Source organism: Motacilla alba, chromosome 10 (genome assembly GCF_015832195.1).
Source record: "Motacilla alba alba isolate MOTALB_02 chromosome 10, Motacilla_alba_V1.0_pri, whole genome shotgun sequence".
Taxonomy (NCBI): Eukaryota; Metazoa; Chordata; class Aves; order Passeriformes; family Motacillidae; genus Motacilla; species Motacilla alba.
The window spans coordinates 2,825,267-2,848,264 of NC_052025.1; the positions used below are offsets into that span (position 1 = coordinate 2,825,267).

Below are 22,998 nucleotides of genomic sequence, written 5' to 3' on the forward strand. Positions count from 1 at the left end.
GACATCAGGAGGAATTTCTCCATGGAAAGGGTTGTCAGGCATTGGATGGGGCGGTAGTTGGAGTCCCCATCCGTGGAGGTGTCCAAGGAAGGACTAGACGTGGCACTCAGTGCCGTGCTCTGGTTGACAGGATGGTGTTGGGTCTCAGGCTGGACTCGACGGTCTCGGAAATCTTTTCCACCCCCGTGGCTGCGGTGATTCCGCGGCGGTTCGCTGCCGCACCCACCCTGGCGCCGCGCCACACTCAACATGGCGGCGCCGGCACGAGGCGGGCGGGGGCGGGGCGGGGGCGTGTCGCGCACCCAAGATGGCGGCGGCGGCGGGCGGGGTGAGATGGCGGCGGGCGCGCAGGCGCGGGCGGGTGGCGGTGACGCGCGGGGCGCGCGGTGACGGAGCGCGGCGGCCGCGGCCCTTTGTTGGCGGCGGTTGAGGCGCGGCGGGGCCGGGCCGGGCCGGGGCCAACGGCGGCGGCGGCGGGGCCGGGCGCGGGGAGGCCGCGGGAGCCGCCGCCGCTCCCTCAGCGCCTCGCCATGGACTCGGACGAGGGGTACAACTACGAGTTCGACGAGGACGAGGAGTGCAGCGAGGACAGCGGCGCGGAGGAGGACGAGGAGGACGAGGAGGAAGACGAGCCCGACGATAATCTGGACCTGGGCGAAGTAGAGCTGGTGGAGCCCGGGCTGCGCGTCGGCGGGGAGCGCGACGGGCTGTTGGGCAGCGAGACGGGCGGGCTGGGCCCCGGCGGCGGCGGCGGCGGTGGCGGCCTGGGCGGCGGACCGGGCCCTGGCGGCGGCCCCGAGCAGGAGGAGGATTATCGCTACGAGGTGCTGACGGCCGAGCAGATCCTGCAGCACATGGTGGAGTGCATCCGCGAGGTCAACGAGGTCATCCAGGTGCGGCCCCCCGCCACCGGGACTGGGGGGGACGCACCGGGGAAGGGGCGTGGGGGGGTGGCGGGACGGGCCCGCGGCCTCCTGCGGGGCACCGGACCCGGCCCGTCCGCGGGCCAGGGCGGGCCTCACACACACTATCGTAACCCCGGGGCTGGAGGGGGCTCCTGAGTACCCGCCGGGGCTGGAGGGGGCTCAACTCGGTATCCTCCGACGCTGGAGGGGTGGGGGGAACGACTCCTGTCGCTACACCCTGGGGGTGGAGAGGGCTCTCGTCACCCCGTTCTCCCGGGAGGCCCCTCGGTCCCGGCCAGGATCTCGCTTCCTGCTGTGGAAGCGTCGGGAACGAGGCCTTTGGCATTGAAAGGGCTCCTCTTTCTTTGTGTGGTTGCGAGCTGGGGGCCGTAATCTATGTAATTTTCTTTATTCCCCTCCGTCCTCATGGTGTTTGGCGGGGTGTAGCTCCTCCAGCTCCTTCGGTAACCCGCGGAGTCCGTGGCAAGCCCTGGAATTCCAGGAGAGGCACCGCTCTGGTTTTGTTGCCGTCTCCCTTCCCTTCCCCCCCGCCGCACACAGAGGTTGAACCTTGTGTTTATTTCCAGCACAGACCAGGAGGGGTACGAGCAATCCCCTCACAACCGTAACTTTTTTTTACCCTCAGTTTTTAAGTGTGTCTCTTTAAAACTGAAATAGAGTTTGCAATAACATCTACCTTCTTTAGATCAAAGTATCTACGTCTTATCTCTTGGCTCTTAAGTTTTTGGGGAAAAAAAATCAAGTAATTGAAGCGGTTTAGCATCCCTTTCTGAATGTTCGTGGCGGGGTTTGGCTCCAGCTCACCATCAAGTTCCTGATGCAGTTCACTTTTCTTCAGGTGATGGGATTTCTTTAGTTCCCGTTTACCATTACTCAGAGTAATTAGGAAGTGCTACCCTTTTCCAGTATGCCATCGGGAATAGCATGAGAAATCTGTGGATATTAAATATTGAGAGATCCAGTGCCCAGAAATCAGTTGTTTTGCCGGTTGTGTGTGTTGGTAAATCTCTTTAAACACGAGATGCCTCAGTGAATGTTTTTTTTCCAACTGTCCTGTGTTCTGTAGTGGCTAGAACAGCAACTTTAAAATGTTCCTTTATGTGCTATAAATCCCCTGTAGTTTATATGGAGCTTGATGCAAACAGCTGTAAAAATATTTGCGTGCTAAATTAGTAAATGGCATTCCTTGAGTCAAATTAAAGTTTATAACTTTAATGATAGCATTGCCCATGTAAAGCTGAATAAAGGAGTCTGCCTGGATTAGCTGATTACCCTGCAGTTAAAGAAGATCTCATGGTTAAACAGGGATGTTTCTTTGCTCCCAGTTATTGATCCTGATGTAGGGAGGGAAACAGTTGGCAGGCAGACATGCAAACAGTTGGGACCTTCAGCTTTTTACTCTTTCAAATAGCCATGAAAATAGTGAGTCTGTGTTTAATGATTAAGATTGCAAAAGTCATGGCCCATTCTGTTTGCATTGAGCAGACTGACATATTCCTTATCTTTGCATAAGACAAGTGGTGGAAAAGTTGCTGCCAGTGAGGAGCTGTGAGTGTTCCTGCTCCTGCATTTTCCAGACCCCGCTGGTGGACTCACCTGCATGTTCTTCGTGAAGTAATTTGTTAGAGAAGGTCCTGATTGCTGGTCTGAGCGGATTTGCCCCCCTCTTACCCTGCCCTGAAGCTGTTTGACTTGTGCGCTCCACCCGTGAGTTACAGAAATAGTGGAGAGCAGTGGGTTGAGGTGACGAGCCCTTTGCTGTGCCCCATCCCCGGGGTGGCAGCAGCAGGCCTGACCCTGTGCTGGGCTCTGCAGAACCATCCCCCCGACCTTCCCGTGGCTGCTCTCCTGCTCCTCTTACTGCCTGGGGTTTGCCATAGTTCCACCTGGCTTAGCAGAGCAGGGTGCACAAAGTCTGTCTGCTGAGAATGTCATGGGTGAATTCGGGGCCCAAAACCAACTGAGGCCCTGGAATGCATCAGGAGAGGGTAGGAAAGCACTCAGTTGCCGAGGATGGTTGTTAAATGCCAGCTTCCTGCCATCACATTTCTGGGCTGTTCTGGGGTAAGTGGCCCGACTCAGGCCGATGCTTCAGGATTTGCTCATCCTCACTCCTGTGGCTGCTGGTGAAATCTTCCAGGGCTCTGTTCTGTTTATTTCCTTGTGTTTGGCACCCAACCAGGATTGCTGCTGCTGCTTTTCTGGTTCAGTAAACCTTTTCTGGAGTCACATTGGCTCGGGATCCTGCTGCGGATCCTCGGTTGCTGAGCTGTGATTCACTTGTTCCAGTCAAGTACTGGATGGCTTTGGTCCGTGTGTGTCTGCCGTGGGTTCCTGGTACCAAATAGTGGTGGTTGTGGTTGCATTTTTGAGTGCTTTGAACTTACTTGTTCAAGGGAGATGTAATGTACAGCCTGAAAACTTCAGCTGTGCGTCTTGTGCTCTCTAATGAGTGATTTTTTTTGATGATCCAGTGTCAAGTATAAATGGGGTTTTGTTTTGCAGCTGTAGTGAAAGGAAAATGGAACAGGGAGCCACAGAGTGTTTGCAAGGAGGTATCTGAGCCATGGCAGGTGTAACTCTATATTAAAACACTCCATTTGAGCAGTTATTAGTTGACAGGGCTGTTGTTGAAGGGTCTAAATTAAATTTTTTTCTCCCATCCATTTGGTCATTTCCAAATACAAGCTGTGTGAGAAGAAAACATGAACTCTTCAGGGCAGGGCTTTGATCTGGTGGAGACTTTGCAGAAGTAGGGGTTAACTTCTGGCTAAGTTGCTGTTCACAGAGCCTGTGATTCACTCCTTAGTGTGGAATGGGCTTTTGGAGACATCTGCTCAGTGCCAAACTCTTATCACTTGGCCTCCCTAAGGCCACTGAACCTGCAGTGAACCAGGCAGGTTTCAGAACGTCTCAGATATTCAGAATATTTTACACTTGCTCTTTCTTGTCTGAGCATTAGCAGGATTTCAGGTGTTTAATGGTGGTTTTTGTACAGTATTTGGCACTTATGCTCATAATCTGATTTGTCTCCATGTGTCGCACAACAAGAATTCCCCTTGCTCTCCAAATGCAAAAATAGGGGTATGAATAACCCCTTAACCTTGCACTGTTGGTTGGCTGAGACTTGTGAACCTTAGAGTATTCCTCCCATCCTCTCCCTGTGATCAGGTGGAGCAGAGAGCCACTTGCCATGGTATTTGGAATTTTAGTTGTCTAAGTAAACAGGCGGATTTCTGGTGGTTTTCCAGCTGCTGGCAGAATAAGTTAGCAAGAGACTATAAAAACCTAGACGTGAGGTGCTGTGGAACAAAAGGCTTCTCCTCCCAAAGGTATTTTCCCACAGTTGAATGTCTTCCTCATATTCTTCCTCTCTGAACTTTTGTCCAAATAATCCACTGCCACTTCTTTTTTAAATTTTTTTTATATCAGATTGCTATTTCCATTTTTGCTGTAGATTTTTTTCTGAAAATAAACTTGAAAAATGTTTAGAATGGCATGTTTATTTCTGCTCTGAGTAGAGCACATGATGTGTCTCTGTAGCCTGGCTTGGCCCAGTGTTGTCCTTGCTTTGTTGCAACCTTGTGCAATTCCAGTATTACCAGGTGGGATTAATTTCCCCTTTCTGCCTGCCTTTTTCTGGAGCATTCCAATGACATTGTTGTGATGTCACTGACCATATTCATTCTTCCTGGACTTTGTAATGTTGAGGTATTGAAAATACCTGGGATGAAGCTCTGAGGTGGCAGAAAAAGGACTTGAGCCTCTTGTTTTCTTTCCCCAGCCCACAGCAGGGATCAGGATCCTGGATGTTGGCTGGGTGTTGTGCCTGACCTGCATGATTGTGAGCACGCTGAGCTTCAGACCTGAGTTTTCTCTGGAAGGACGTGGCATTCCTGGATCCAAAAAAAACTTAGTCTAGCTCAAAAATACCTTTTCTTTTCATTAAAGGCTTTCGATTAAATTTTTTAGAGCAGATCAGGTCAGATGTAACATCAGAGCATTTGCAGCAAGTACAGGTTTCTCATTTACATGATGGAGCTAGATGACTTCTTTGGAAGCAAGGTGAGGTCCTTGCTGGTAGAAGCTTTGCCATAAAATAAGTCCAAATCCCAGACCACTCAGGAGTTAAAAACCCATCTTTGTTGAGGAATGGCTTTTCCCAGAGGCCCCTGGAGTTCACAGCCCTAGTTAAATAGAGCTCTGTCATGACAAGTGCTAACCCATTGTTACAGGAGGGGTCTTGTTAAACAGTGGCTTCACTTGCTTGGACAAAACATCCTGATTTTCAGGCAGAACTTAAGAAATTTTCCCAGTACTGGTGTAATTCAGCATACTGTGGGCAGTACATTCCAAAGGTAATGCCCAAAACAGGGATGACTTGCCAGTGAGCAACAGGAGTTGCTGCTTGTAGTACAGGGTCGTGCTTAAGACTGTATTTAATGCTTAAGATGACATCTTGGAAATTCGGAGTGCTTGGAGCTGCCTGACAAGCATTAGGTGGGAGTCTGTGGGTGGAACTACTCGAGGCTGGTGCTGCTTCCATCCGGGTCCTCTCACAGCCCGAGGTGCATTAGCAAACCTCCTCGTGTGGTTACTTATTTGATAATAAAATTCATGTCAGGGCCGTGAATGTTATGATGCTGGAAGGAAATGCTTTGTTAAACCCCATGTTTCTGTCACGTGTTTATAAGGTGTTTCATTATGGTAGGAATGCATGTAATATTTCTAAGGAATGGAATAAACTTCGTTGTGACAAAGCATTCCTGGAATCTTGTATAAGCAATCACTCCAAAGCTTTTGGAAATGACATGGTGTCTGTTCCTGACTGCCAAGACGTGTAATTCTGAGTATAATAGAATTTTTTTAAATATTACTTTAAATTTCAGCATTACCAGGTAGAAAAGGCTTGTTAAGTCTCCAGAGGAATTTCAACTTAGTACTTAAATATGACCTATTTGCTTTATGCTTTATGTTTCTGTTAGGCCAAATGCAAATCTCATGGTTGGCCACGTGAAAACATTTGATGCTGGTTGCTTTTGTCTCAGTGTAGTTTTCCCAAAATCACAGCAATGCAGCCTTTTCCTTAGAGGCCTTGGGGTGCAGATGAGGTCTGGCATGTTTTGGGATGTTTCAAAGTGAAACTGGAAACACTCATTTTTTCAGTTACTTTAAAATGTTTATTTCCAGAAAGCTAAAACTAAATAGTAAATACAGTTGTTGCTATTCCCTGTGGGTTTAATTTCAGTGAGCAGGACTGTCCCTGCTGTGCAAAGTAGAAGGGTTCTTTCTGCTGTAAAGTGGAAGCTGTGAGACTGCAGTTGATGGGAAACGAGGTATTTCTGGGTGTTAAAGCATCATTAAAAATGAAAACACGGGCTCCCCTTTTATACTTGTCCCAAGCTCTGACCCCTTAGTTTTAACCTTGCACAAGTTCAAGTTTCTAACACCAAATAAACCCCAAAGCTCCAATGCCCTTTGGAAATGTAGAGCAGTCCCGTGTCTTTGGCACCTGTTGAATGGTTTTCAGTTTTCTATTTCTAAGCTAATTTCTCTTCCCCTTTACTCCATTAATGAGACAAATGAGAATGTGGTTCTGCTGTGGGTGTCAGGTGTGATAGTTGAAGGAAGTGATGGTTGATCTCTACGTTGTGCTTGTTTTAACGGCAGTCAGTGTTTTCATCCAGAATTTCTTTGTAGGAGCCTTTTTTTCTGGAGAAGGTAGCGACTCATCCCTCTGCTTAGGAAAGCTGGTTAACTGGGAAAAGACCCTGGAACTTGTCTGGAACTGAGAAGGCTGGAAGTCCTTCCCACATAGCTCAGTCCCGAACTCCAGGGTCCTCCAGATTTCTGGTTCTTCTGTAATTATCGGGCTCTGAGTATCGTAAGCCATGTTTCCTCTTTGTGCCTGGCCACACCGGATCCCTGACAGCCACAAAGGATGTTTGGAGGCTGTTGGGTGCATACGAGTGCATAATGCTGCTGAATTCATCAAGTCATTTAGTAGCTGCAGCAACTGCAAGGAAATTGCAGCCTCGTTTATTGTAGAACACCTTGGGAGGGTTCGTAGCTGCTCAGTAATGCCAAATGGTGCATTTGAGCACAGCCCAGAATGCAGATGCCTGAGCTTTGGGAGAGGGCTGCTGGCTTTGTGGGGGACGAGGCAGTCAGGTGGAGAAAAATCATTAGTAATTTGATAATGGAAATGCTGATAATGTTTAAGTATCTTCAACATCCCGGGTGTTGGGAGTGTTGGAAACCCTGAGCTTGGCCTGTGTGGAATTCCTTGCCTTGCTCTTAGCTTTTGATCTTGAGCTGTGATGGAAACACTGTTTAAATAAATGTTTTGAAAACTGCCGTCCAGGGCTTCCCTCAGTAGTTGTTTCAGGTGTAACTAAGTTTATACTTCACAGGTGTGTTCCTTTCCTGAATTTGGAATGCTGTGTAAGTGTAGAGGCTCTTGCAGGAGTGATCCCTTGTTTAGGTGGTGCAGCAATGCCAGGTCATCGTCTCTGGTACTCAGAGCAGCTCACTCTGGTGAGGGTTTGAACCACTGTACATACACAACACACTCAAGCAGAACTGTTGGCATTGAGTCTTTTTCCTGTTTTTAAAGGCTGAGTACTTCTTCCAGATGTTGGGAATCATTTCAGATCCAAAACCTGATGCACATAGCTTTTGACAGCATCAGAGTCACTTGGAAGAAGTGAGTAAGCCCTTGTGAAAGCGTCTTGGGCGGTTGTGGTGCATTTTGGCATTGCCAGCAGTCTTGCCTTGAGTTTTGGGCCACTTTTGGGAGCTGGTGGAGCACAAAGCTGATAGGCATTGCCAATCCCTAGTAAAAAGGGAGAAACAAAGAATTGGCTTTGGAGGGATGTGTCCCCCCTTGGTGTCTTCCCTCTGGAGAAGCATGGAGCCCAGACACCGGGGCAGAGATCACAGCTTCCCCACGGCCCTGTTGTGGTGCCTGTCCTTGTTGCCAAGCTGCAGCACATCCGTTTGACAGCAAAAGGTTGTGCTCCTGTGTGGATGTGTTTGGGAGAGGAGCCAAATACAGCTGCTGGGCACAGGGCAGTAGCTGAGAGCCCTGAGAGCAGGTGGCTCTTGGCTGTAATCTGGTAGTAAGTGAGCATACATCCTACCTGGAGCTGGGCTTCTTGGTCTTCTCCTGGTGGTTTCCACTAGTACCCACTTACTGATGCTGGCACATGAAGGTCCTTCTTCCCAGTCTTTCTAAAACATTCCTGGTTTTGTATCTTCCTTGGTTAAAAACTAATATGCTAGAGCACCATGTGGCACCTCTTGTTTCCAGGGACAAGCAGTGCAAGGATGATGTCTTGGCCATCTGCTTTAAAATTAGTTCTTGTGGGACAGTACTTGTGTCTTAAGCATGGAGGTGTGAAAAGCTTCCTGGTCTGAAGGGAGGGACTCTCTTTGTACTGTGACACCACAAATAGGCCTTTTCATGTGCATTTTCATTCACAACAGATGAAGCTTTCATTGCTTTGTGACTTGAGGAATTTGAGAGCTGAAGGAAGATAGTCCCAGTGTTTGAAATTAAGAGCTTGGATATTTGCTTATTGCCTTTGCAGTCCTTCAGAAAAATTGTCTGTGATTGTTGCAGTGATTTCACCAGATAAGGGACGAAGACTCTAAACTTTGTTTCCCAGCAGATAATCAGGATAGAGTAGGAGTTTGTGCTCAAAAGGGTTCTACTTGGGCACAGTTAAAGTCCTCTCAAAGTGGAGAAGACACAGTAAAAACTTAGTAGAACCAGAAGAATCTGTATAATTGCACCTGAAAGTAGTCAAATGCCAAAATAACTGACTTCTTTGAGTGTTAGTTCAAAGATTTTCTTTTTAAACTAATATTTGCAATTCCCATTAAGGAGGCAGCCTGAAGAGAATTTCTTCCAAGGTAAAGAAATGAAAATTGAAGTGGTTCTGAAGGTTCCCATTTCCAGCCTGGTGTTCGTGACTGGGTCAGCCTCTGAAGGAGTGTGTTGGGTGCTGCCCTGCAAAGGGTGTTTTTTTTGCTTTTTGCTTCAGCAGAACATTTCCAGAGCCACAGAGGAAGGAGCTGGTATTTGAACAACACCCTTAAGTAAAAATCACAGCAGGACATGGCTGTTTTTACTGTGCTGTGCTTGCTATGGTAGTGACAGTGCAGTGCTTCACTCCGGGTCACTTTGGGGTTTACCTTCGGGTTTTGGAGTTGGGGCACTTGGGATGGGCTTGGTTGGCTTGAAACACCAACTCACTTGAACCATTCTGGTGTTTGAGTGTCTGACACTCATCCCCAGTGGTGCTTTTTGGGATGTATGGACACGTGCACCCACAGCAGAGCAGTGGTTACATGGATATTGGTCTGGGACAGTTCCCATTCCCTGACTGCCTGGATTCAGCTGTTTGCAGGGCTGTAGAATGCAAGGGATCAGAGAACTCTCCAGTTAAAAGTGTCTTCTCTGCTCTTCTTGCTCAGCCCTCTGACCCCATGAGAAGCTGCTTTGTTCCAGGTGCCAGAAGTGATGGTGTTTGAATTGTTCAACTCTGTCAGCAAAACAAATGGATGTGCATCCACACCTCAACATTTCTGTGGTCTGTTTTGTGTGCACATCTAGTTAAAAATGCATATTTAACTTTGGAAGGAGCTCTGGAGAGTTTTTAAAAATTTTGATGCCCTCTGCAGCTGGTAACTGTGGGCTTGGTGTGTTCTTGTGCAACAGAACACAAATGCAATCAGCATTCCTTTGTCTGGCAGACAGAAATGTGGAGAGGGATTAGGGGAAACCAGGAGGACTCACATGAATAAACAGTCTCCCTTGCAACTGAGCTTTCCTGTGTGGGAAGAAAAACTTAAGACTGAGTTAACTCCTAGTTATCTTTATCCTAGTCATCTAGCATTTGAGAAATAGGGACTAAAAAGAATGGCATGAAAAGAAGAGTGTGGGAGAGCCATGTCTTGAGGTTGGATTCCAGAGCAGGAGATTGGAAGTGACAGAGTTTTGTTAAACAATGTGTATTAAAACTAGGCTGAACAGCAGCTTTTTAATAAAAAGGGAGGAAGAGCAACATTCCAGCTCTTAGTTAGCAGCATAATTTTTCTTCTGGGAGCAACAGTGTAAACTGGAAGGTCCTTGGAGTAAAATCTCACCTAGTGTGCATAGATGAAAATAACTATAATATAAAATAACAATTCAATTTAAAAACCTAACAATTTCTGTACACTGTGAAAATCTGATGAAATAATGTGTCGGATGTCTTTGTTTTGATAGTTTGTAACACTTCTGCAATGACTGAAGGGCCATCTGAGCAAATTAAGGTGATACTCTTTGATTTATACACATTTTAGATAGGCATTAGGTTGTTCTGTAATAACCAGTCTCTTTATTTTACTTGATAATATGACATGCTTGAAACGTCCTTATTTGTATTGTTAGTAGAGCTGAAGTTGATGCTTGAAAATGTGCACAAAACCATTTCTGGCTGGGATGATAACTTCTAGGAGGGGAACAGTGCAAGGACTTGGAGTTCTCTTTAGGGATGATGGATGCTGAAACTCTCTGGAGGGAGGGTGTTTGGGCTCTGTGTCACTCTCGTGTGCCTGGTGTAATTCCCTCCTGTCCTTTGCCAGGGTGTTTCTGCAGGCAGCCCTGGGATTTGGAGGAGGCTGGGTGCCAGCCTGTTCAGTGCACTCAATTATTCACCAGTCATTAGTGTAATTATTCCTCTTGCTGCCCTGCGCAGCAGTTACAAGGCAGGGCTGATTAGGTGGGGTTTTCCTCCTGCACAAGCCCAACGTCTTGATGACAGCAATATTTTAATGGGAGAGGAACAAGGGTTATCCTTGTCAGCTAGCGTGGAGTCCATCAAATACAAAATTGCCTGTCCAGGTTTGTTTCCCAGTCCCTACCAAAAGGGAATAGAGATAGGGAAGCTGCACCTCCTTGCTGGTTTGACTCAACAGCTGTAGAAACACTTCTGATTAAATGAGTGGAAGTCTGTGTAGAGCTAAGTCTTCAAAGCCCTTAAATGAGAAAATGGTGAAAACACTGGAGGTTTCCCATTCTCCCCCTCTGCTGTATGACTTGTGTTCTGCTATTTCTGTATCAGATCCCACCAGACTATTTTCTCTTAACTCGAGGGAGCTCAGGTAGCTGGTTAAAAATACCTGCAGCAATTAGAGACTGCAGTTACACTTTGAGGTGTATCTTGTTGGGAACAAGAGCGAACAAGTGATTGCTAAACTCCTCATGCCTCCAGAATATCTTTTCTTCAAAGGTGGCTTCTGCAGAGCCCTTGGAGGAAAACGTTTTGGGGTATAAAGAGGCAAAATTACTTCTTGTAGCGGAAATCCCGGCTTATAAAAGAACGTGCTGCCAGGACTGTGTTTTGTTGGCTGTAAAACTAAGTAAGAATAAATGAGCAGAGTGTGGTAAATAAACTGCGAAGTCATCATTAAAAAATGATCCCAGCTAGAAGAGGCTTGTTGGGAAAAGGATGCTGGCAGGTTTTCCAAGTGCAGATGCAGGTTGTGCCAGCAGAACAAAGTGCTTTTGCAGGTAAAGCTGCTTTTTGCAGGGAAGTGGTACAAGCCACAACCACATCTGCGCTGGGGCTGCTGCCAGCGTCAAGATGCTGCCAAAGATTACATCCCCAAGCCACTGCTGCATTGGCAGTGGTTTCCTGGGCCTAAAGAGTTTCTTAAGATGGATAAATTTTTTTTTTCTTGATTGAGAGTTGTAGACTAAGGCATAGGCATCACCAGAATGGATTTCCTGCCTGTTTGTCAGGGTGACATTGGGTGTTTAAAACATATTTTGCCTGTGATGGGGAGATGAAATCACCCTGAGGAATGTGTTTTTTTCTTTCCTAAAATACTGTGGAGTGTGTTGTGGTGATGCTTCTCTGCAATGGGAAGACTTCCTCTTTGCCCCGGTGAAGAGGGAATGGGTCATAATAGTGGGTGTTCCTTTGAAGAAGGGACAAAATCAGAAGCAATGAAGGACAGAGAACTGAAGAAAAGTACCAAGTACTCACCTCACTAGGGCCTGGAGGGGAAAGAGAAGCTAGAAAAATGTTAAGGATTCTTTTTGTCCTCCAAAAATGCTCGTGTAAATTGCCCGTGGCTAAAAATTCTTGTCTTAAGCCCATTTTTCTCAGTAGTCACGCTGTTGATGAAGGGGTTAACACTTGCATGCCACCAGTGACTATGTATCCAAATATTTTTGAGGTAACCTGGCCATTGCCATGAGAGAAGTTATTCATTGGGATGGCTTTTGTTTACTTACCATGGCAGATCTTTAACTTGCAGGAGTTTGTGGGTGCCACCTCATTGTGCTCATGGAAGAAGTTATTGTCCCTTACCAATCTCTTTTTCCTGTCTGTGTATTTGTTGGAAAATGTTAATTATAATGTTCTGAACTGGAAGTCAGGACTCAGGACAGGCTGCACAGGCATGTTACTGTGAGATTTTTGCATAGTGAGCTATTTCCCCCGAATACCTGTGAGTCTGAGCACTCTGATTTCTGGGGATAAAGCTCTGTTCACTGTCAGGTTATCCTGTGTTTTTTAGGAATCAGCAGTGGCTGTCTTGAGGTGATACAAACTTTGGCTGGATTATATCTTCTGTATTAAACAACTCATGTGTCTTTGTGCCCAAGCGCCCTGTGACAGGTGTTCTCCAGCAGTGCCCGGTAACAAAAGCAGGTCAGATCACCCAAAACCTGAGATAACCAGCAGTCTTTGAGAGACACATTGATGCTGAACGTCCTGGGAGGCTGATCCTCTGCTTGCACACTGTCTGAAGAGGGGACACACTTAAATCATCATCTGGAAGGACAATTTGAGAGCCCTTTGCTGAGAACTTAAAAAAAGTTAGCCCAGCAAATCAGTTAATTGTTTTCATGGCACACGTTTGAGCCTACAGACAGACCTGCCATGGAATAGGCTGTGGAAAACATCCACAAGTTACTGGGAATTTACCTTTCCCAGTACAACTGTGGTGCTGAGTATTAGAAAAATACCTTCATCCTCCTGGAGTTTGTCTGATTTCTTCTAAGCATTTGAAGTATAGCATGGTATCATTATTTCAAGTTGCTTCTGATACTTCCTCCACTGCTCTGCTCACAGCAGCCTCCTAACACTGCCCTGAGTGATGCCTCTGAATGTGCTTAAAGCAGCAAAAGCAGAGTTCTGTTTTGCTAAAGGTGTGCAAAATCCATGAAATGCTGGGTGCTGTTAACTGGGAAATCATTCACTGGCCAGAGCTGAAGTGCCCGTTCCTTACACTGCGTGAGCTGCTGCAGGAAGGAGCCAGCAGAGCCAGCAGTTTTCCTCCCTGGTGTGGAGGAACAGTGCCAGTCTCCTCCAGATTTATAAACCCCAGGATGTGGGTACAGCCCTTTGGGTGCCTCTGGCTCTGGGCCAGGCCCTGGCAGTGCATGGTGGTGAAAGAGCTGAGCCAATGTACCAATACATATTGGAGCGAGGGAGAAGAGGAGGGAAAGCTTTTTTGAGACTCCAGAAGACTTGTACGAAGTGATGTAAAGGAAGAAAGCAGATGTACAGTTTATCTTTCAGCTTTACTCCTTTAACATCCCTTTCTGCCTGCAAGCAGGACAGTTTCTGGAGCTCACATCAGCAGACCTGTACCTTCCCAGAAATGCACAGTTCATTCAGGAGTTGAGTCACTGAAGACAGCAATGAAAAATGTGCTTTGGGTTGTGTCCTTTTATCAGCAGACGAGGAGCTGGCCTGACATATGCCACTTCCAGTCTTTCCAACGTTGACTAATAAAAGACCTTAAAAAAAGTGTATTTCTGTCAGGCTCACGTGGCTACGTTGAGGACACTTGATAGTAGATATTGGCAGTATTCCCACAGTTTACTATCGAGATCAGCTATTTAATAGGCCAGGTGAATATAGCCCCCAGACATTGGGGTGAAGAGGGGGAGGGCCTCTTCTTCATAGCTGGTGAGATAATGGAGAAAAAAAGTGGGACCTTTGGCTGTACCTGTCATCAACATACACCCCAATATGCTTTACAGTCTTTGGGACAAGAAGATTTGGGGGTCTATTGATGTGGGAAGACCCAGCTTTAACGTGCCTGACACATGGCTTTTGACAGACTGAGACAAACAGATTTCTTGGAAGCAAGTCCCTGTTGTCCAGGTTGTTCCAGCTCAGCTCTCTGGTGACAAAGTGATCCTGTCTGTGTTAAAATCAACCAGCAACCCCCTTTACCCAGTCAGTTCCTGTGTCTGGTCACTCCTGCTCCCATCACTGACTCCGGTGGCAAGTCTGGGAGCCAGTGCTTGTGTGAGCTTGTGTTGCTGCTGAATAAATATTTTCTGAGCTGGTCTGGTCTGGTCTTGCCCAGTTACTGCCCTATTTCAGATTAAAATCGTAATCCAAGTTGCTGTCACTTCATCTCACAGGCAGAAATAGAGCTGGTGCATAGCTAAGCTGTTCTGGGTGTCTAGAGCCTGCCTTGGCCTCTCTGGAATCTTGTGCAGGGGGAGAGATTTCTGACCTGTGCTCTTGGGCCAAGCCATGCTGTTTTGGTACTTACTATCAGTCACTGCCTTCATTCAGTATAGTTTGTTTTTTTCCTGTGGCAAAATGTGCTTTTGCTTTCCTCTTGAAGCAACACAATGTGTTTCGTTCAAGCCAGGCCTTAGTGAGTTGTTACATTGGTCTGAGAGAAGAACTGAAACTGTGTTCTAGAGACTGTGTAGAACTGAGAGTATCTAACGATATTCTTTCTGCCTTAAGGATGCTTGTGAGCTGGAGAAAACACAAGTTTTTGTGTCTGATTGTGCTGGACACGTTTGTGATCCACATATGATGTGAGTGCAGTAGCTATGTGGTGGATCCAAACTTAGTGTGGTGGGGTGAGAATTCCCATAGGATTGGGGTCATGTTGGATAGAGGAGGAAAAATGGAGCCTGGAGGTCTGGAAGAGCAGTGGTGTCAAGAGGGAAGCAGGCTCAGGTATGCTTTGTGGACACTGGTTGTGGGAGCGTGTTCTGTTGACAAGCAGGGAAGGTGACCCCCATCATTTGATGGGGACACAGAGGTCTGTTATTGATTCCTGAATGTCCATTTCTGTTTCATGGGGTCTCATCCTGTCAGAGCAGCTCTGTGGCACTGCATGTTGACTAAAAGTTAGACTTGAGGGGGAAATTGCTGGTTACCAGGGACTTGGATGAACCTGGATGAACACACAAACCCTTTACATCCATAGTAGCCAAAACTTGCAGGGTTTTTGCTCTCATCTCCTGCCCAGCCTGGCTGCTGCACTGGGGGCTGTTTGCTTCCTCCACAGCGAATGGGGAGATATTATGGAGCTGGTGAAATAGTAAACTGGAAGAATTATATGGAAATGATGCCGTCACCTTCTCCTACTCTTTTAAGGCAAGTCTTTGCAAATCCTTGAGTGGGAGGCACAGGATTGAATAAAGCTGCCGTGCAGCGTACGCTGGCACCCATGTGCTCCCACCCGGTGCACAGCAGCTGCAGTAGCTCAGCAGAGACTCCAGAAACCAGAGCTGGGGGCTCATGTTGTCTAGCCAGCTTTGCTGAGCTTTTGTTCGTATGTTGGGATTTCTTGTGCTGGGAGACACCAGGAAGAGAGAAATCCTTTGGGTGATACTGCTGTTGTGGGTGGTAGAACATCAGTTCAGGACCTGTGGGTCCTTCCTCTTTAAAGGATGGACTTTATACTCCAGAACTGTAGCAAAAGGAAGTAGAAGCCAAAGTTTTTTTCAGATGAAATGTATAAAATAAGAGTTAAGATCTCTCTGTGTCCTGTCATCACCCCTAGCTTTCCTGCTATGGAAGTGAGCATAGCTGAAAAGCTGGAAGAAGCCTTCCCTGGTCGTTTTTAATTTGTGTTGAGGTGGTGGTGGAGCTTCTGCAGTCATCTGAGAGCAGCAGAGTGAATCCATGCCATCTTCTTTTATTTAGAAGTATTACAGTGCGAATTTGGTTTTTTGCATTTCCAAATTTGCTAATTCATCCTGGAATTGTTGCTTTAGTATTTTTTTTCTGCTTTTAAAAGCTCTATTAGACAATGGCTCTTCATTGCAGCTCCTAATCATTAACCTGAAAGCTTTCCAAAAGGCTCTGAGAAAATGTAAAGCAGCTGACTGCTTCATTTCTGTCTCTTGAACCAATTAACTGAAGTAATAGAGTTTTTGCTGAAGTTGCTTTTTATTATCTTCCCCTGCTAGAAGAATGTATGTTCATCAGAGCTGGAAACAGTCAGTAAAGTGCACGTGAGTTATTACCAACTGATCATCAGATCAAGCTACCATTTGGTGCCAGCAGGTAATGGTACTAATTCAGTAACTCTGTAAAACTTAATTTTCACAATTAGGAGACGATGTGTGAAGGGAAGTTAACGAGATGAAGAAAGATGTTGGGAGCTCAAAGTTGAAGGCTCTGTATGTGTTAATGGGAAGTTACAGTGAGGTGGCAAATGCCAGATGGAGGACAGCAGATGACCACAGTCACAGAGAGTAGCCTGGCTTCTTGTGGAGTTGTGTGGAAATGGCAGGAAACTGGTACATTCTGAGGTGGTTTAGAGTTCTAACTCCGGTCTTCTGATATGGCTTCAGCAGTATGTAAGATGCAAAGAGCATCCCCTCAGTGGGTTACAGAGAATGAGCAGTACTGATGTTGTTATTATCTCTGAGGGGAAGGTGAGAAGTATCTGAGATCCACCAGCACTGTCCAGTGCTGTCCCTGTGAACCCTGATATGGCCAATGGCAGAAATGTCCACGGTGTGATTCTCTCCCAGACCCCAGGGGATGGCAGGGGGAGAGAGCACGGATGGGTTGGCAGATGGAGGCCTTTAGCTGCTGTCCTCTTCTCACAGCAGCCCTCTCATCTTCTGGCTGTAATCGAGCCAGGGAATATTAGATTACACGGAAGTTTTCCAGCAGCTTCTCAGAGTGCTCAGTTGGTGGTGTTTAAAAACTAGCGAGTTTGAGATCATGTCCTGGAAGTACTCAACACTTGGATCTCATCTTCTGTGCTGGCTTCCTGGGAATTTTATTAAGCTGCTAGAAATGAGGTTTTGTGCTTGTAAGATTTCCTGTAATTGTCTCCTGGAAGAATGGATGTGAATAGATCTCCACAAATGAAGGTCACTCAGTCCACTTGCAGAGCAGTGCAAACCTTTTGCTGACAGTTGTACTGTGATCTGTTTTAGCAGGTTAAAAGCTGATTTAAGACACTTTCTAGCTGTATCTTTATATCTGCGATTGTCTGTGTGGGGCTGGGAGAGGTGCAAGTGAAGAGCTGAGGGTCCACGTGGAGCAGACATCAGGTTATTGCAGGATTTTGGGCTAGTGCCCCTTGGTTATTATGTGATGAAGCAGCTCTTTGGTGTTTGGTGTTGGTCACAGTCTCATGGTGGGGTTCCTTCTCCTCTCCCCACTGCCATTAAATGTGACCTCTGGGTTATTTATCAGTGCTTCTCCCATGGCACAGTGTGCGCATGACAAGCCTTGGAGATGCTGGGCAGCAGGAGTTTCCACTGGGTGCTCTACTGTTGCAAACACTGGGGGTTTGGCTGGTTAAATATTTACAGTGATGGCGTGTCCCCAGGTGCCACTTCACTGGAGCAGATGTTTGTGCTGCTTGGCTTCAGACCAGCGTTAGATTGTGGTGGCTCTTTGCTCCTCCACCAAGCCAAACCCTCACTCTTGTCAGCTGATGTGAAACCATCAGTTTCCTTGTGCTGGGAAATGTAAACCCAGCCTTGTGTCCCCATGGAACACAGCAGTGGACATTGCTGAGGTTTGAGCCCTCTACAGACTTCTGAGCCTTGGGCAGAGCCAGGGTTTCTGGAGCATCTGCTTGGATTCACAAGTGCAAAGCAATTGTGTGAAAGCCCAACTGGAAGCGGCATCAATTCCTTATTGCTGTAAAAGCCTCTGTTACTGGGATGGAGGTGCTGCAGTTGGGATGAAAACTTTTGGAATGCAGAAGCTGCCATGGGCAGAAAACAAAACCTGCCATGATGTGGGAAGAAACAAAACAAAGAATTTATCAATATCATGTCTCCAGGAGGTGAGAAAGGATTTTGCTGGAGAACTGCACTTAAGTTGTTCTTAAATGGTTTTTATTTGCTGTAAATGGTGAAACTGAACCAGGAACTGATTCCCAGCATGTGAGGAGAAGCTGAACTGTAAAATGTGCTTTTCTTTGTAATAACATCAAGAATTAACCATGCGGCTCGTCTTGATGGATGGAAACATGGATGGATCAAGTGTTCCCAACTGTCATTCAGCAAATTGTGCTGCTTGGAAATTCTGATTCAAGCTAATGTTCTAATAATATTTAATTTATAATTCATTTATGTGTTTAAGTGCATCCAGATTCTTCCTTCCGATTCATACTTTGTTATTTTGACAGCTAAAAGAATTCTAACTCTTATCACTGATGAAGCTTCCAGTTGAATTAAATTCTATTAAATTAAGGAGTTTTATTTGAATTAATAATGCTTCTTTGGTGAAGCCCAGACCTTTGTAGGGCTTCCTACTGCTGTATCTCCTGCTTGCATTGGTGTGCTGGAGCATGGCAACATAGATAAGGAGAGTAAATGCAAATACCTCCAGTGAAAAGCTGTGGTGGAGTGGAATTTGTTTGAAGCATATGTGGGACTTGGTTGCTTTGTTAGCTCAAAAAAAAAAAAAATTCCCTGCTGAAGAGCTGAGGGTGTTTCTCTCTGGGCAGAGCTTTATTTGGAATGTTTTGTTAGGAAATCTTTTGAAGTGCCCAGAGAATTTCAACAAAATGGCTGCTTTCCTCGGGTTTGCTCCTATCTGGATATCAACAGGCTTGCTGCCCTCGGCTCCAGGCAATCCGCCTCGGCTCCGACATGTAAAATTTAATAGGAGGCTGCTGTAAGTGAGATCTGCTGTTTCAGCTTTCATCAGGCCACGTTTGGAGGAGAACGGGTTGGCTGTTCCCTTGCTCTCTGTCCTCCCTGGCTGCTTTCTGTAGGAAAATTCATCTCTGTAAACAGAAAATAGCCTTAGTAGGAGCGTACTCTCGCAGCCTCGGGAGTAATCCCGTCTGAGCAGCAGCCGAGCCTGTTCATAACTAATCTGTGTGGTGTCAGCCGTAGGAAATAATCCTGTGTGCCAGCCGAGGAGGCAGAACAGAGCCCCTGACTTGCCAGTGCTGTGTTACCCAGGATTTGGACATTCCATTAATTTTTCCAGCAGGAGTGTCCAGAGTGATGGCTGAAGGTTGGTGGAAAGCTGGAGTGGAACTGGTGTTGAAATAGCAGGTTATTTTGGTGGTGTTTTAACCCTGTGTGCATGAGGTACCTGGCACAGCTCTCACTGGGGTGGATGCTGTGGTTGACTCCTCCAGCCCTGCTCCGGAATAACTGTGAGGGAAGAGTGTGCATTCAATGATGGTCTTAGACTGGGACAGTCCTTCATGTCAGAACTTTGGGCGTTTGTATTTTACTCTGATTTGCCCCTTAGTTGCCTCGCTCCCAGTCTTCTGTGCTCCTCCAGCCTGGATTGTATCCCTGTTCAGGGATGAGCAAGGGCAGGGCTGTGTTAATTCTTGCCTTCTGTATCTGGGAAACAGCCAGGGGAGGTTTGAATGCTACATCTGGGATGTGGCAGGCAGTGAAAGCAGGCAGCCCAGCTATTTCTGGTGGGAGCTTGTCATGCTGCTGGCGTTTCCTTTCTTTTTTAAAATGTTCAACCAACAGTGCTGGAGGAAGCTGAAGGCCAGCAAGGCAGGAGAAGGTGATACTACAGAGAGTCCACAGTATAATCCTAAATAATGTCCAGTTTAGTACCCTGACCTCCCAGTGCTTGCATACCTGGGGGCTCTGACCTAGGGAAACTTTTGGAAAGCTGCAGTGCCTGTGTGTTGGGAAAATGGAGAAGCCACAGATTAAACCCTCTTGTCCTTTCTGACCACATCTCCTTTGGGGAGTGGTATTTGCTGGATCAGCCTTGTTCTACTTAATAATCACTGCAGACTGTTGGAGTTTCTTATCAATGTACGATCATTTTTCCTTCAGTGCAGGGGAAACGTTCTGTCTTTTTAAAGTCAGCCAGAGACCACTACCTCAGCTGCCTCTTAGCCTATTAAGTGATTAACAGGTATTCCCAGAAGCCTGAATAAGTGGCCAAGTGGGCTGCTGTGGTAGAAGGTAGGACAAGACTTTGGGCTGATTTTAATTAAAGCTCTCTCAATGCCTTAGCTTGAGAAATGAAGAAAATTGTGTTTCTCTGTACATCTGGCAGATTTCTGGGCTGAGTGAAGACTCCTTATGCTGAAGGGCTGTGTGCTTTGCTATCTGAAATTCATAACTGGAGAATTACAGGGGCTGGTATCATAACCAAGATAATCTAGAGATAAGATTGGTTAATTTACTAAAGTATATTTTTATCTTTGATTAAATTGCTCCAGGAATTGTGTCTAAGTGAGCTTTTAAGAACTCCTTTAAAGTACAGCCAGAGTTACAGAAAAGATTGGGGAGAGCCAAATACAAAATAACCTGAAAAGATCAGAAACTAAACCCCACAAGAGGCTGCTGGATGAGCCTTTGGGTGAAGGAGACCCTTAAATTCTCACAGAGCTGCTTGTTGGCAGGACTGACTTGAAAGAGTTGAGTTGCTTGCTCCCCTCTGCAGGGCTGGATGGGGGAGGGATGTGGTTGGAGAGCTGGTGGTGTGGTTGTCAGCCAGGCACCTCGTGTTGCTGCTGGGAAGAGCTTGGATCCCTGTCACCTGGGGACTGTTCAGATAGGGACCAGAACCACCCTGTCATACCCATTTCTGGTATCTTCTGCCCCATACTGTGTAGATCTGCTGTCCCAGCTGTTCATGGGGTTCTCTCAGGGATCTGGTCAAACCTTTCTATAACTTCTTTGGTTCACATGGGCTTTTTAAGCTGGAAAAAAATTCTTAGTTTGGCCTCAAACAATCTGTACTGGCATTAATAAGAGTCAGAACACACTGTAGAAGAGAGGAGTGTCACTTTTTATGGTATAAACCACAAGACTGGTTCTTTGTGCTTACTACACTGTCACCCGAGGGCTTTATTTCAGTGAAGGTTTTGTTGGTGTTGGTGGTGCAGGAGGCAGTCCTGCTTTCCCCTTGTGCTAATACAGCTGTTTGTGTGGTCAGGCAATCAAACAGATTGGAGAACTGATTCCATGAAAAAAACAACCGAAAGGAAAAGAGAAGATCAGTTTCTGAGTAATTATTTGCCGCTGTAGTGGTACGGGCTGGTGAGGGCAGGAGATGCAGGGATGGGGTGGGATCGCTGCTGTGGGTGACAGCATTGGCTTTTGGCAGCATCAGGTTGTGGCTGTAGCTCCAGGGCTCAGGAAATCACATCGCTGGTTTATGTCCTACTTTTCAACAGCTTCAGAGCGTCCACTGAACGTTGGCCCTGAGGCAAACTTCCATTTTGGTGTCAAATGGCAAAGTACACGCAGCCGCTGTCAGGGCCCTGCTCTTGTCTCCTTTGCATGTAAATGATCCTAAAACTGAGCCCAGAGAAAGGATTTGGAGAGCTAAAACGTGGTTCTGGGGTGTAACAGAAGCCATATGGTCTGGTGTGTTCCTCCTATAATCAAACTCTTGGCTGATGGTTCAGATTTAGTTGGAATAAAAACTTGTACATGAGTGAAAACCAGCTCTTATGTTCCACCTTCCTTCTGACCTTTCTAGACTGTATTTCTTTCCTTAGCTTTCTTTCCTTAGCTGCCCTGAATTTTTTTGTGGATTTGATGCTACTTCAGGAACTTCTGAGGTCTTCCAAGGACTTTGTCATCGTACATTGGCAGCCAGTTGTGTTCTGGGACAGTTTTCAGCCTGAGTGTTTTGATGGTCAGGGCTGGATTATATTCTTGCTCTGCAAATAGTGTGGAGATTGTGGCAAAAATGGATATGATGGGTAGAAATCAGCCCTTCCTACATTTTACAGACATCCTGGAATTGCATTGTGTGGGCATGCTGGATGTGGAGATGTTGGCACTGTGGTAGGTTTAATTAGTCTGGTCCTTAAATCTTCAACCAAATTCTCATTTTGTACAAGTGCTTGGATTTATAGAGTTGGGATATTTGTTTTTCCTTTAAAATTTGTCTATCTGTCAAGTCCAGCTATTTCCCAGCCCATGCCAGTAAATATGTACTGTCTGAGCAGATGATGTTCTCAGACAGCCTGATTTTCCCTTTGCCTATTCAAAGCTCTGCCTGGTGCTCTCACTCTGGCTTGGTTACTCAATTATTGATTGTTTTTCTCTTCTTTCTCCAGAATCCAGCGACTATCACTCGAATACTGCTTAGCCATTTCAACTGGGATAAAGAGAAGCTGATGGAGAGGTAAGTAGCTGCAGAGCTGGAAAAAGTGTTTGTTCCTGGATCAAGTGAGGATGGATGAATGCACAGAGTGTGGCAGGAGAATCTTTTGTGTAAGCTCTCAATGTTCCCCCTTTCCCAGCTAAGGGTGACTCGTGACTCATAGTTTTAATATTACTGATGCCTGCTTGGATTTAAAGTTGTGGAAGTTATGGCCCATTGGAAAGAGGGATTTCCAGTTTGAACATGTACAGGCTTTGGGCAGGCTTTGGAAAAAAGCAAGCAGGAACAGGTTCTTGTTATCTAGCAACTGTTTTGGATTTGGGTTTAGCTGCTCATGCCTGTCGTGCTGGCGTGTGTATTCCTGACATGTTTATTTGCTGCTCTGGCCAAGGCTAAATTGTTCCTGGCTGATAATGGTCCTGCCTTGTCTTCATCTCCACAGCTCCAGGTTTTCTTCAGTGTGTGTAAATAATGGCTTGAATTTTGCCTCTCCCTCCCCCTCAGAGCAGAGTGTTTATGCTTATTTCCCATCTTTGATTTCCCAGCTCTTGGAATGTTGCTTGGTAAAGGTACTTCTCAGTTTGTTGTTATACAGTAGAGACCAAATCCAGCTGCATTTGGTTCATACCAATGCTAGTGTTGGTGTTGAAGAGAGTTGAGGAAGGAGCTGGAGAATTTAAATTACTTTAGAAACTGGGAGGAGAATTAATCTCGAC

The 22,998-nt window shown here is 46.4% G+C and overlaps 1 protein-coding gene across 3 annotated transcripts in view; it reads left to right on the plus strand.

Moving 5' to 3' along the window:
* Window positions 1–382: 382 nt before the first annotated feature.
* ARIH1 (ariadne RBR E3 ubiquitin protein ligase 1) overlaps window positions 383–22,998 on the plus strand; it is a 51,529-nt gene continuing 28,913 nt past the window's right edge. For 2 of the 3 annotated variants that reach the window (XM_038146609.1, XM_038146611.1), the window contains exons 1-2: window positions 383–893; window positions 22,236–22,303. In XM_038146609.1, the coding sequence (XP_038002537.1) occupies window positions 531–893; window positions 22,236–22,303 (431 nt within the window). In that variant the 5' untranslated portion in view covers window positions 383–530. The remainder of the gene's footprint in view (window positions 894–22,235; window positions 22,304–22,998) is intronic. The other variant, XM_038146610.1, reaches the window with a different exon arrangement.